Below are 15,161 nucleotides of genomic sequence, written 5' to 3'. Positions count from 1 at the left end.
ACATCTGTGCCAATCCTCCTCTTTTTGCTGAGGAGGACTGGCCCTGGGCTAACATCTGTGCCCATCTTCCTCCACCTTATATGGAATGCCGCCACAGCATGGCCTGACAACTGGTGCATCGGGGTGCACCCGGATCCGAACTTGGGTGGCCAGTAAGGGAGCACCCGCACTTAACTGCTATGCCACGTGGCCGGCCCCTCATTTATCATTCTTTGGTGATTAGTTTTCCATGCATACTTTTTCATTTTATTCAGTCTTTAAAATGTTTAAAAGGTATTAGGGGCCTGGCCCCGTGGCTTAGCAGTTAAGTGCGCGTGCTCCGCTACTGGTGGCCCGGGTTCGGATCCCAGGCGCCCACCCACACACCGCTTCTCTGGCCATGCTGAGGCCGTGTCCCACATGCAGCAACTAGAAGGATGTGCGACTGTGACATACAACTATCTACTGGGGCTTTGGGGAATAAAAAAGGAGGAGGATTGGCAATAGATGTTAGCTCAGAGCCCCTCTCCCTCAGCAAAAAGAGGAGGATTAGCATGGATGTTAGCTCAGGGCTGATCCTCCTTGCTAAAAAAAATAAATAAATAAAACTTAAAAATAAACAAATAAATAAATAAAAGGTATTAGGTAGTTTAGATAGTTAAAAGCAGTGAAGAATCAAAAGAATATTCATATTTTCTTTATATTATGCTTTTGTAGTGTCTTTTTAAAATTTATCTAGGTTTCTAACTTAGATACTGTAATCTTTTAAATTTCATTTCCCACAGAGCTGTTTCGTACCTCCTTTTTATGCCCTTTAATGACTTTGCCTTTTTCTGAACCTTGCCTAACTAATATCTACTGTGGGAGTTGTGTGGGGTTTTTTCTTTTACTTTTTCCTTTGAGCTGTTTGAGTACAGCCAAGCAGCATTTAATATAAGGGTGCTCCTGAATGTCCTATCATTATTGTAACTATTTCTTCTCTTGCTCACGAATTATAAATAGAAATGTAGTTATTGTCTGAACTAGGCTTTGTAGAGAAGTGTTCAAGTATTGAGGATCTTTTTTTTTAGAGGAGCCTTATTTAGTTCTGTGCAGTGCAATTCAGAGGGAGGTCAGCATGCTTTAACAAAAAGTATATGTTGATTTGTGTTGTGTGTGTAAGTTGATAGCATAAATAGAGATATCTGGTTGCCTGAATAGGAGTTGAACACAGAAACAGTACTGATTAGTTGTTCTCCCAATTCATGAATGAACTATTTAAATTTACATTGGTATTTTTTCACATTCATAATCCAGAATAAAACATCCTACTATTTATTCTAAACTGTCCTCATTTAAGAGTATGGTGATTGACATGAAATATTATGCAGCTGAACATAGGAAGAGAACTATTTCTATATACTACTGTGGAGTGATCTTATAGGTATATGTTAAATGAGAATAGCAAAGTGGATAGAGTGTGAAATATCCTACTGTTTAAGAAAAAGAGAGGGGATGTGAATGTGTCATTGCATTTGTCACTGTAACTTTCTTGCAGTTAAGAAAAAACATCAGTTTTACTTAAGAATTTCCTTGATGAAGCAGTAAAAATGGTTAATTTTATAAAATCTTGATTCTTTGATACATGTCTTTTTAATATTCCATGTGACAAAATGGGAAGTATGCATGGAGCACTGCTGCTGCTTACCAATGTCATGGTTGTTTTTAGAGAGAGCCGTGTGCAGTTTTTGTAAGTTGCCAGGTGAACTGGCTGCTTTTTTTGTGGAACACTATTTTTACCTAAAAGACTGAGTGACAGACAAACTATTCATAATTGGGATTTGGCAGACATTTTCTTGAAAATGAATGAAGTGAGTTTGCTACATCAAGGAAAACAGATAGTATTTGTTGGGAATGGTGGAATTTGAACTTTTAAGCAAAAATCAAAAATTAGAATTTAATAAAATTAGTAACCACCATTGTGACCATGACAACTTCCCAGTACTTAAAACTTTTCTAGTAAGATTGATGGTGATGGTAACGAATATGATGTATCAATACTGTGTAGTGAAATATATCAACATTTAGTGAACCAATATTTCCAGATGATCAATGCTTGATGTTAAAAAATTCAAAGTACAAGATAGACCCATTCCAAGTACAAGATAGAGCAACGAATTTTAATTTGACAGAGTATGAAAGTTTTATTTATGTGGTTTCAGATTCCACATTAAAAGTAACCTTTAAAAAACTACCGCTTGTCTGGGCTGGCCCCGAGGTATAGCAGTTAAGTGGGCGCATTCCATTTTGGCAGCCTGGGGTTTGAAGGTTCGGATCCCAGGTGCGGATCCCAGGCACGCACCGCTGCACCGCTTGTTAAGCCATGCTGTGGCGGCGTCCCATATAAAATAGAGGAAGATGGGCACAGATGTTAGCCCAGGGCCAATCATCCTCAGCAAAAAGAGGAGGATTGGCATCGGATGTTAGCTTGGGGCTAATCTTCCTCAAAAAAAACAACTACCACTTGTCGAATTTTGGTATAGTATCAAAGAATATCCATAATAATCTGATATCCCTTCCTTTTATACCCACATATCTGTGTGCAATAAGATTTTCATATACTTCAACAAAAATAACATCACCACAGATCAAATGCAGAATGAGGATTCAGCTGTCTTGTTTTAAGCCAGATATTAAAGAGATTTGCAAGAAATGACATTACTCTTACCTCTTAATTCTCTTTTGAAGAGTAGTTTTCAATAAAATATGTTAACATAGTGGGTTTATTGTTATTTTAAAATTAATAAATACTTTTAAAATTTCTCAGTTTTAATTTCAAATATGATAAATATAACCCACAAACAGAGGTCTTTGATAGAGACCTCAATCCTTTTTATTTCATTTTTTTGCTGAGGAAGATTTGCCCTGAGCTAACATCTGTGCCAGTCTTCCTCTATTTTGTATGTGGGTGGCTGCCACAGCGTGGCCGCTGACAAGCAGTATAAGTCTGAGCCTGGGAACCAAACCCTGGCCGCCAAAGCAGAGCGCGCAGAACTTAACCACTAGGCCACAGGGCCGGCCCAACACTTTTTATTTTTAATTTTTAAATTTTTTATTTTTGTAAAATATACATAACATAAAATTTACCTTTTAAACTATTTTTAGGTGTACAGTTTAGTAGCTTTAAGTACATTCACACTATTGTGTAACCATCCATTTGCAGAACTAGATTTCCAAAACTAGAACAAATTCTAGTTATTTCTTATAAGTGAAATCATACAATATTTGTCTTTCTGTGTCTGGCTTATTTCACTTAGCATAATGTTTTCAAGGCCCATCTATGTTGCAGCATATATCAAAATTTCACTGCTTTTTATGGTTGAATAATATTCTGTTGTATGTATGTACCACATTTTGTTTATCTATTCTTCCCCTCTTTACTCCTGGTTATAGTTTATAGGAGCACTTGAAAATGTAACTATTAATTATTGGTACTTTAAATAGCAGATTTACTGGTTAAATAGTAAATCATATGGTATAGAAAATAGATATGTATGGAACATGGATTATGGAGCTTCTTTCCTTTATATTTTTTATAATCTAGGGAAGGAGAAATTCAAACTGGTATTTGAACTTCTGAGTCATTAATTGAGGTAACCATTAGTCATTTAACACTTACTTTCTCCATGACGTTAAGAGTACTGGCTTTAATAAAGTTACTGTCACTGAAAGTGGAAGCTTTGTTTTTTTTAAACTATTGATAATTACCTACATCAAAGTCATTCTTTCTGTAAGGTTACATTATAATTTTGTTTCAACTTTATTGAAGGCTATTTCAGTCCTGCTATCCTATAACTTGACCTGTTACCTTTGTTGACCTGGAACCTAGCACAGTGGCTGGACATAGTAGGTGCTTAATAAATATTTATTGAATAATCAATGAGAGTTCTTAGCTGTACAGTTATAAACATTCTTATATTATTTTTGTAGGTTATATAAAGTCATCCACTATTTGTAGATTTTATTAGTTTAATTCTTATAAAGTAGTCCCATTTTCAGGTTCTTAACTTTTATTTAATTTTGTTTCTATATATTAACAAAGATTAGGCTTTTGCTTTTAAAAGTTTTAACACTCAAAAGTTTTCAACACTTTGTGCCATGTTTTTAACTTTTATGAAGCTATAGAGCCAAAATGTTAGTGAAGGGAATCATTTCCTGGCTTCTGTGCTTATGAATCAGATTGTAACTATTTCTTTGACTTTGGATGTGTGGTTTCTTGAAGTAATTTAAGTGATGCAAAAGATGAGTCTTATTAGGCGTTTCCTCTCTTTTAAAAGCGTATTTGATGTTTTATGTAAACAGGTTTTCTCCAAGGAAACTTTTCTCTACAGTGTCACTTCATCATCCACTTAGGAATGAAATCGCATCAATATGTACCGATCTCTACATATTTTATTATTTGTTACCCATATGTGTGTTGGTTTTTACTTTACTTATTTATTTTTTCAAAACATTCCCAGAGGTTTTGAGGTAACCTCATTCTGACTCAATCTTTTGCTAATTACTAGACATTTTCCTTTAGGTTACTCTCCACCCACTTTGGGACTTGTAAATGCTAACCCTTCTATTGGTTCCCTCTGGCCACTGAGTACATGAGTCATGTCACATGCATGTGGTATTGCTTGTCAGCAAGTGGAATTCTAAGACTTCCTCTTTACATAGAACAGTTTAACTTTTGTGCTTCTGGGCAGAGGAATGGTCCTTGGGACAGTTCTCCTTCCACCTAATAGTTATGGCAGAGATCAGGACACGTCGCTTTGCTGCCTGTGTAGTGAGGCCTCAGAAACTGCTGTACCCAACTTGACAGGTATGGTTCAGAGGTGATAGTTTAGGGGAGGGTAGAATCACAGTGATCAAGCGTGAATGTAGATTTCAAAAAATTAATCTTATGTACTGCTGTTATTGTCTTCATTGTTGGCCAGTGAAGTTTCATGTGCTTTTTTCTGGTATTTCATAGTAGGACCTCAATAAGTACTGATTTGAAAGAAAGAATAAATTAAGAATATGTAATGTTTTGTGGTATTAAGATACATATGGCTTGATATGAAGAACTTAAGCTATATTGAGAACTATTGCATGATTTATCCTTACGTAGTTTTTAAAAGAGATATTAAAAATTATTTGCTTCTTAGAGAATATGCAATCAGATAAAGTAGCATTCTGGCAAGATAACTGTAAAATACTTGGAAATGCCTAAACTGAAAATTTTGTACATTAATTTCTCCAATTACTCCCTGACAAATTTCTAATTAAAATGATAAAAGTTATTGAATGACTAACTGGTGAAAAGTGTTTTTAATAAAATTAAACATTAAATTTAGGAATTATCTCTGAATTTGACTTTGAGTTTTATTCTGGATTTTAACTTGTTTAATCCTGATAATTTACTTTGTACAAGCTGCTATTTCTATGTTTTGCCTTACTTTTATTGTACCCTGCAAGTGTATCAATAGAAAAAGGTAAGAAAATTACCTTTTCTTAATAGTCATAATGTATTTCTGCTGCTTGAGTCCTGTATTCCATAAGTGAAAATCAGTCCTCTATCATCTCGTCTTAAGGCCATGATCTAACTCTATAACAGTGGTTAATGAAAGATTAACTCACTAAGGTACCTAACATATAACACGTTAGGTACTAGATATATGAAGTGACACTGTGGGTCACTTCACATTGTTCAAAAATAAGACATTCCCAGCCTACACACTTGGATTTGGGCGGGCGCAGTACATCTGAATCATCCAGATTTGGCTGTCAAGCTGATGAGGGGATTGGCCTAGACTAGACCCGCTGGATAAGCACTGTGACGTTTAGTTGCTCTTCCTGTAGGCTTTTTTTTTTTTCTTCTTCCTTTTTTGCCTTCATTCCTTACCTGGTTCTCTCCCATTTAGTTCTTTAACCCTGTATGATTTAATATATGTTTATTCTTGGCCTGAGGAAAATGTTAGGATGTTTTTTTGTCTTTGAAAAATGTTCCCTTTTGTTTGGTGCTAGTGAGTAGGATGGTGTTTAAGTAGATATCCTGTGCAGACGGATTGTACAGGAAATTGACCCTTAGTTCTAGGAGAACAAAAGAGTAAGTGGGAAGCAGGAAGAAAGGAAGGAAATAGATCTTTTGGCTTGACCAAAAAAACCGTAAAACCAGAGATGGGAAGAAAGGGAGTGGGGAATAAAAAGTATTGTTTTCCAAGTTGTGGTTTTTTTAGTACTTTGGCCTCAAAAACAACTTTTGTCCTGTATTTACTATTTTGTATATTTGAGAAATGTACAGTATTATTTGGCCTGTATATCTTTTAAGTTTACATAAAATTGTGCCGTAGCTCTCATTCTTTTGTCTCCTTTTGTCACATAGCATGGTTTTTAAGAAGCAGCAGCTTGCTTGCCTTTAACAATCCTCCTTTGAGCTTGAGTTCCTGTCCAGTACAGATGAACCACGTGTCATAGACATGTCCTTGCACATTAACAGTCTGTCATACTACTGTCATCAGTGCAGAATGCCTGCTCATCCAATTTAAATGCTTTCTCTCCTCTGAAACCTTTTCTGATTCCAGAGTTTTGTTTTCTCTTCTGTTGTCTTGTAGTATCTGCTGTGAGTATAGCAGTACACGTGGTTCATTTATTCAACAAGTCTTTTTTGAGAGCCTCTTACATACATGCACTGTTGGGTGCTTGGAATTTATCAGTGAACAAAGCAGATAAAAATCCCTGTCCTCATGAAACTGATTTTCTAGTGGGAGGAGTTATTCATGATTCCTTCATGAATGATTCCAAGGTTTTTTGCTCCCCCCATCTTTATTTTTATAATTGACATATAGCATTGTGTAAGTTTAAGGTGTACTGTGTGTTGATTTGATACACTTGTGTATTGCAAAATGATCACTACCGTAGAGTTAGGTAATACCTGCTTCATGTCACATAATTACCATTTCTTTTTTGTGGTAAGAACATTTAAGATCTACTCTCTTAGCAACTTTCAAGTATATAATACAGTATTATTACCTGTAATCACTGTGCTATACATTAGATCCATAGAACTCCTTCATCTTATAGCTGGAACTTTCTACTCAAACTGCCAAGGTTTTTGGCCTGAGCAACTGAAAAAATGGAATTGCCATTAACTGAGATGAGGAATTCTGTGAGAGAAGCAGATTTGGGGGGAAGAATGGAGAGTGGTTTTTTATAGTAAGTCCAAATTGTGTTATTGGTGATTTATAATCTTTTCCTCTTATAATTTCAGAAAAGGGGGACTTGCTTCTATTTAAAAAGAAGGAAATGTACTTGAACTGTTTGATGATAATCACTAAACAGTAATAATCACAAAACATTGTAATATGTTACTACCGTCACTAGCAAGAAACATTTATCAGTGTGGATCATGTGATATTCAGTATGGAACCTAATAAATATTATGAATATTCTTTGTACTTCTTTTTGACAATTCTTTTCATTGTAATAAAGGGTTGGTATTTTGTAGCCCAATGGAAATTCTGCTAGAGTAGAAAATTTTTCGTTAGAATAAAGAGAAACAGTACATGTGACCAGTTTGAAGGATGTTTCATATAATATGGTGTTTTGTTTGTTTGGTAATCCTAATTGGTTATCTTGGTATATGATAGAGCTATTCCTGTTCACTATAACTCTGCATTTAAACAAGGAGCGACACATCTGTTTCAGATTAACTCTTCAGAACATCAAACATATCTTCAGGTTTGTCATAATATTCTTAATGTAAAACAAAAATTAATTAGCTGTGAAATTTTAAAGATGTATTCCTTTTAAGAGGAGGAGAGAATGTGATGTAGGGAAATAAACTCTAAAACTATTAGGAGAATTAGATCCAACCTACAAGAATTTCTCTCTATATCATGTAGACAGTTGTGGAGCCATTTTTAAAACATTGGTTAGTGCTATTTTAAGATTAAAATAAATCTCATTGTTTCCAGTCACTTATATTTTTGTGTAATTTGGTCCTTCATTCAATCAACAGTTATTGAACACACATTTTGTGACTCTTGCTAGAAAAAAGATACAATTCTTATGCCAAGAAGCATGTTGTGATGTTTGGGAAACAAACATAAATTGAAGATGTTATAAATATAAAGATATATTATATGAGGATATATTGTATGAGGATTATTATATGAGGATTATATGAATAGAGGATTATATTACATTATATGATGATATTATAAAGATAAAGATAGAGGGTATTAATGCAGCAAGTGTAATGCTTTTGAGAGCACAGGGAGGAGGAACATGTGAAGCTTCCTTGGGGAGGTTATGTTGGAGCTAAGTGTTATAAAATGAATAGAAGTCAACCAGTCAAAAAAGGGTGGGATGAGATCACATTCCAGATAAACAGGACTGTGTAAACAAAGGCAAAAAGGTAGGAAGCGTCATGGTGTGTGTTAAACTTTAAAATTTGGAGTGTGTTGGGGCCGGCCCAGTGGCGCAAGCGGTTGAGTGCGCGCGCTCCGCTGCCATGGCTTGGGGTTCCCTAGTTCGGATCCCGGATGCACACCGACACGCCGCGTGGCAAGCCATGCTGTGGCGGCGTGCCATATAAAGTGGAGGAAGATGGGCACGGATGTTAGCCCAGGGCCAGTCTTCCTCAGCAAAAAAGAGGAGGATTGGCAGATGTTAGCACAGGGCTGATCTTCCTCACACACACACAAAAAAGAAAAATTTGAAGTGTGGAGTGGGGAGAGGTGAAGCTGGAGAAGTAGGTGGAGACCTGATGGTAAAAAGACCTTGAAGGCCATGATAAAGAGATTTTATTTTAGCTTGATGGTGAACTATTGAAAAATCTTAAGAAGAGTGACATGGTCAAATTTTTGTTTTAAATAGATCACTTTGCCAGCTGTGTGGAGGATGGATTTGAGGGAGACAAGACTGGAGGCAATAGTCCAGGTGAGAGATGCTGGGGATCTGAACTAAGGCATTGGCAGTAGAGATGGAGAGGAGGGAATGAATTTGAAAAGAAAGAATACCACAGATTCAAGGGTTTTTCTCCTTCAAATACGATAAAACCAATTTTAAATTAAAAATGAGTGGAGGGAGGGGGCATAATAAAAACGTGTTGTTATATGACATAAGCAGTTGGATAGTGGCAGATAGCCACTAAAAACAGTCCCAATGATCCAGAAAATCGCTACTGGAAGAACAGTGTATTTTTTGTGTGATCGACCTGGGCTCTGAAAAGCAGGTGATCTTTAACTAAGATGGGACAGGGCTCACCTGTTTGTGTAGTGTGACTAAATTTAGGAACCATAAAGCCTTGAGGAAGAAACCAGGTCTTTTTCAACCATTACACTTGGTAGAAACTCAATAAATGTCTGTTGTTGGTGATATATTCTGGAGCCTTCAATTAAGTTATTTTAAAATGTACCACCTAGGAAAAGAAAATAGGGTAAAACATTTTTTTCATTAAAAACGATTCACAATTGCATTATAGACAGTGCATGGTAACACAAAGGTAATTTAGAATGCCAAGAATATTTTGCATTAAACCATTTTGTCTTAAACCAATTTTGTGTTAAAACATTTTTCTGTTAACAGACAATTTTAGGATTTTCTAGAGCACTAGTTCAATGCTTTTTCTGTGTGTAAATGGAGGATTTGAATTTATACAATATGTACATATTTCTTAAAATCTCTGTTATCTTTTCCACAGTTTGTTTAATATGGAGAGAGTAAGGGAAGAAGGGTAGTTTGGGAGGACTTATAATACATAGCTGTTGCTTCTTAAAACCACCACCATCACCACAACAAAATATCCTGTATGTTTTATAAAATGAATTGCCATTTCTTGAGATTTTTTTTTCCATTTTGAGAAAACTGTGCTTTTCCTATTCATTTATTTCTGATTTTTGGTGAGTGCGTAGAAATCATAGCTAAATGCTCATTTTGTGTTCTGTTCTCTGACTATCCTGCTATATTTTCAACAAGGAGACTTCTCTCCTGCTTAGGAGACGGTGCCATGTGCTCATCCTTCATGACTCCACGGCTGTACAGCTTTGATCCACCCTGGAGCCGTCAGTATATGTCAGCAGCTGAAATACTATGGGTGTACTGAATTCAAATGAATTTCCAACTGTTAAACTTACTGTGAATTCCTTTCTCTTTTTCTGTCTTTCAGAAGCCTTGCACCGCCCCTATGGATGTGATGTTGAACCCCAGGCACTGAATGAAGCCATCAGGTGGAGCTCCAAGGAGAACTTGCTCGGAGCCACTGAGAGTGACCCTAATCTCTTTGTTGCACTTTATGATTTTGTAGCAAGTGGTGATAACACACTTAGCATCACTAAAGGTGAGCTTCTGTGTAACATCTCACTTTTCAGTTTTCATTAGTGGTTGAGAAATAAAGGGGTCTGTTCTAGCTTCTGCCTGTGACTAAAATTAGCTAGCTGATTTGAGCCCAGTTACTTTTGGTTCATTGTCCTTTTTTTTTTTTTTAACTTGTGTATAGGGTAATGCTATTGTGTCTACTTTATAGGGTTTATTAAGGATAAAATGAGATAAAGGACTTTAGGACAAACACCGCACAATATATACATAAACTTTCCTCATTCTCAGAGTTCTATTCTGTATGTAATATGTCAGCATTCATCTCCCGTGAAGGTAAGGTTTACCATACATCTCTGCTCATTGAACTGTGGTTAACTAAAATGAGTCATGTTGCCAGACCCCAGAACTACTCAAAGTGTTGTCTGTGGACTGACTGTCGGAGAACTGTTTGTTACCAGTCCACAATGAGATTAAGAATTTGCACCCAAAATGTAAACCAACTGCATCACTAAGTACACTATTTATTACTTAATTCAGCTGACATTTTCTTTTTTTGGACCAAGACTTTCAGCATGAAGAAGATAGTCCAGTGATTCACATTCTGGCATGAGCATCTTATCTTGTTGTGGACCCGCTTTCAGTGGCACTGGCCTAGACAACTTATCTTTCATTTGTGTTTATAAGAGTTAGTGAAAGGAATAGGAGTAGGAAGGATTTCTTTGTAGTAATACTCTCAAGAGAGTAGTAGTTTACTTCAGCAGTAAATTCTTAAAAAGGGAACACTAAGAATGTGACCAAGTAAAAGCATCCATTATTGGTTTTTTGAACAGAAAATGTGGAACTTTTATGAGAAAGAAGTAGGAGTGTGGGACATTCTCATTGTGAACGTGAATTGGATTGCTAATCTGCCTAAGCTTGTTCTTATCTTTTTGTGTGTGTGTGTGTGAGGAAGATTGGCCCTGAGTTAATATCTGCCAATCCTCCTCTTTTTTTTTGCTGAGGAAGACTGGCCCTGGGCTAACATCCATGCCCATCTTCCTCCACTTTATATGGGACGCCGCCACAGCATGGCTTGACAAGCGGTGTGTCGGTGTGCGCCCGGGATCCGAACCGGCGAACTCTGGGCCGCCACAGCGGAGCATGTGCACTTAACCGCTTGCGCCACAAGGCCGGCCCCTGTTCTTATCTTTTGAACCTATGAAAACCTCCTATGGGAAAAAATATATTTCAGGATAATTTTTAACTAAGTGAAATTGTAACTTAAATGATTATTTGTCAAACATGCCTTTTATTTGTAAAGTTCAGAATGAGGTATTAAATAGGAGTGGATATACCAAATTAAGAAGACAGGCCTCCACTCAAGGAATGTTACCCTTAAATAAAATTTTTATGAACATTGATTTTTAAAATCCAGCCAGATTCATCAAAAGGAGAAATCCTTAAAACCTAGTTTCTGAAACTGTGGTTTAGATTTGTTCCAGAGTGGATGTGATGGCATGTATGCAGGTGCCAGGAGGTTTCAAAGGCACAGGAAAAGTAAAGTGTGTTATCTCTTAGTGTCAATTTACTTAAAAATTTGGGGTAGTTTTGGGGGCAGGAGATGGTGATGGTATTTGTATGTGTGTGGAGGTGTCTGTTTATGCATTGAGAGGAAAATTTTACACAAAGTTTTAAGATAAAACAAAGGACTTCAAAGAAATTTTATACTGTGCCATTGTCTCTTTGAGGTGCAACACACTCTTTTACCTTTACTGATACTTGAGGGGAGAAGTTTGTGAAGCGATGACTTAGAACATTCTTTCCTAGATATAATTTTCATGTCAGTATTTTCCAAGATAGCTCAGTCACCAAGGCAACATTGATAGAAAAAGTCTGTTGATCCCTCAGTTACCAGTTACGGCAACCACTAGTGTGCAGCTCAAGGGGATTCCCTTTATTTTATGGCCAACAGTGATTTCTCTTAAAACCCATGAAATGCTAGATTTTTATATCATGTTCTTATTAATATAAAATGATGTCATGCTAAAGCTGTTTTATTATTTTAAAAAACAATATATATATATATATATATATTTTTTTTTGTGAGGAAGATCAGCCCTGAGCTAACATCTGTGCTAATCCTCCTCTTTTTGCTGAGGAAGACCGGCTCTGAGCTAACATCTATTGCCAATCCTCCTCCTTTTTTTTTTTTCCCCCCCAAAGCCCCCCAGTAGATAGTTGTACGTCATAGTTGCACACCCTTCTAGTCGCTGTATGTGGGACGCGGCCTCAGCATGGCCGGAGAAGCGGTGCGTCGGTGTGCGCCCGGGATCCGAACCCGGGCCGCCAGTAGCGGAGCGTGCGCCCTTAACCGCTAAGCCACGGGGCCGGCCCCCAAAATATATTTTAAAAATAATACTTATTTAGTTCGTTCCTCTTTGAAGATGATAGTTTGCTTGAATTAAAAAACAAAGTTCCCCCAGGATTCCTCTGTCAATAGGGCCACTGTTTATATCCCTACTAGTCATACCCCTGTCAGTTTCCATGGTACTCAAAACTTCCAAAGTAGAAAATCTCCTCCTAACTGCCAAAAAGAGAGGAAAACAAACAAACAAAAACCTAGGGTGTTTGTATCCCAATTATGATGACCTGCCATTACCAGTTCTTTGTAAGGAAGCAACAATAATATACTTAGTAAAGTACTCGTCTTTACTACTTCTGGTTCTCATGGAATAGTAGAGAAAAGCTACAGAGCAACAAGTTTATTTAGTTTTTCTAGCAGCACTAAGATTTTTTTCCTTGCAAATATGGTTGGGGAGTATTTATCTGTGCACTTGTGCATTTCCACCAGCATACCACACACTCCTATCTATCTACCTGTACATGTGTATATTTTATATACGTGTCTGTGTGTGTGAGTACATACTCTTGTTTTTTCTCATTGAATGTCTCACCTCCAGGTGTCTCAGGTGAGATAGTAGGGGCTAATAGAAAGTTATCCTATGGTAAACCTTTCTGTTAGCCACTGAAAAAAGTTAGGTGGCTGTCAGAATAATGATTTTGAGTGTTTTCCTCAATAGCCTTAGCCTGATAACTGCTGGGCCGTGTGCTTTTAGTTGTTTTGGCTTTCTTCTGCTTTCTGACAGTGAGAAGTAGGTGTGAACTCTATAGGAAGGCTTGCATCTCTCACAGATAGGGGCCTAAGGCCTTATAAGGATTTTTTAGATTATCAGTTATTACGAATAATATCCCTTTCGCCTTCCCTGTTTTGTCTGTGCTGCAAGTGTAGGGGCAAGATGTATGTTGAGGGAGTCTGGAGTTGATGTTTACAACTTGAATAGAGAAATCAAGGACATTGAAGTTGATAGCAAAGATACTCTGAGAAACTTGAGTCTTGGGTTCCATCTTCAGATTCAGCTTCCCTTCCCACACACTAATTTTAGAGGAATAGATAGAAGTGGTTCATTCTTCATGGGGAATGGGAGGGAAATGGGAAACTATAATTATTTTAAAACTTGAGTCCTAGAAAAGATTGTGCTTTGGGAGCCCTCACTGTACGGCTCCCACCCCCTAAACAATTTTCTTTCTGAAAACATTGCTGAAAGCTCTGTGGTCTGTTCTTTTGTTTTGATTTTTTTACATTGATGGTTTTGTTGCCTTGGTGCCAACTGAAATTTAGAAGTAAATTTGTGTTTCATCTGTCTTATCCCTAGTCCTTGATTGTTTGTTAACACTGAACCATATATAAGATACATTCCTTGACAAACTCTTTTGAGGAAAACATGAATTTTATTTATTTTTTGAAGGGTGAGACCATGTCATTTTCCAGCCATTTGAGTAATCGTTCTATCTTTGTATGCCATACACATAGTTACTACCATACGTGGAGTTTCCTCAAGACATTTTTTAGTTGGTATAAAAACCTTTAAGAACCTGTAGTAAATGCCAGAAAGCCATTTCTAACTATGCTTCTTTTGTTTAAGCTACAAGCTAAACAGATCAATCAGGATATGATGAGCAGCCAAGTTTGTTTTCATTATTTTAAAAAATTTTGTTGGCATAAAAGTTCCTGATTCATTTTTCAGTGAGTTTAAAAGTTTGACAGTAGACTGCTTCTGTTTGACATAAAGTCTTACCGTCTTTTCTTTCATTCTCTGGTGCCCTCATGGCTAGGTGAAAAGCTACGAGTCCTTGGTTACAACCAGAATGGTGAGTGGAGTGAAGTTCGCTCTAAGAATGGCCAAGGTTGGGTGCCAAGCAACTACATCACCCCGGTGAACAGCCTGGAAAAACATTCCTGGTACCATGGACCTGTGTCACGCAGTGCAGCAGAGTATCTACTCAGCAGTCTAATCAATGGCAGTTTCCTGGTGCGAGAAAGTGAGAGCAGCCCCGGGCAGCTGTCAATCTCGCTCAGGTATGAGGGGCGTGTCTATCACTACAGGATCAATACCACCACAGATGGCAAGGTAAGACTGGCCAGCAGCCACCTGTAGGTGTGGGCTGGCTGCTCGTTAGACCCAATACTCAGAATGACTGAAAAATATAGTTTTTATGTCTAACATGAAATCAAATAATCACTGATGTGAGTTTGGGCTATTTGGAAGGTTAGAGCTTGCTCTTTTCAAAAGAATATGGTAATGGAAATTAAAAACAGTATTATATTAATAGTTTAATGATGAGGTAGATTTGAAGGTGAAGAATGAAGGAACTGCTGTATATGTTAGCTGTTCTAATCATCATCAGTATACAAATATACACATATACATGCAATATGTTGTATGGAATTTATAAATTAAACCTTGTATCTTTGAAAATTATAATTATCTCTACCAGAAAGTTCATAGGGTAAGAATTTAGGCTTCTGAGACTGGTGTTGA

The 15,161-nt window shown here is 37.0% G+C and overlaps 1 protein-coding gene across 6 annotated transcripts in view; it reads left to right on the top strand.

Annotated features, from left to right (window-relative positions):
• ABL2 (ABL proto-oncogene 2, non-receptor tyrosine kinase) overlaps positions 1-15,161 on the top strand; it is a 109,256-nt gene that overhangs the window by 72,120 nt on the left and 21,975 nt on the right. For 2 of the 6 annotated variants that reach the window (XM_004424987.3, XM_004424990.3), the window contains exons 2-4: positions 8,863-8,925; positions 10,154-10,324; positions 14,455-14,750. In XM_004424987.3, coding sequence (XP_004425044.1) covers positions 8,863-8,925; positions 10,154-10,324; positions 14,455-14,750 — 530 coding nt within the window. Of the gene's footprint in view, positions 1-4,677; positions 4,826-8,862; positions 8,926-10,153; positions 10,325-14,454; positions 14,751-15,161 lie in introns of those variants that run through there. The other 4 variants (XM_087438418.1, XM_087438406.1, XM_004424988.3 and 1 more) reach the window with 3 other exon arrangements.

This window comes from Ceratotherium simum, chromosome 2 (genome assembly GCF_057802395.1).
Source record: "Ceratotherium simum simum isolate JZ-2026a chromosome 2, ASM5780239v1, whole genome shotgun sequence".
NCBI classification, from domain to species: Eukaryota; Metazoa; Chordata; class Mammalia; order Perissodactyla; family Rhinocerotidae; genus Ceratotherium; species Ceratotherium simum.
Note: the sequence above shows the minus strand (reverse complement) of the source record. Positions and strands in the feature narration are given on the sequence as shown.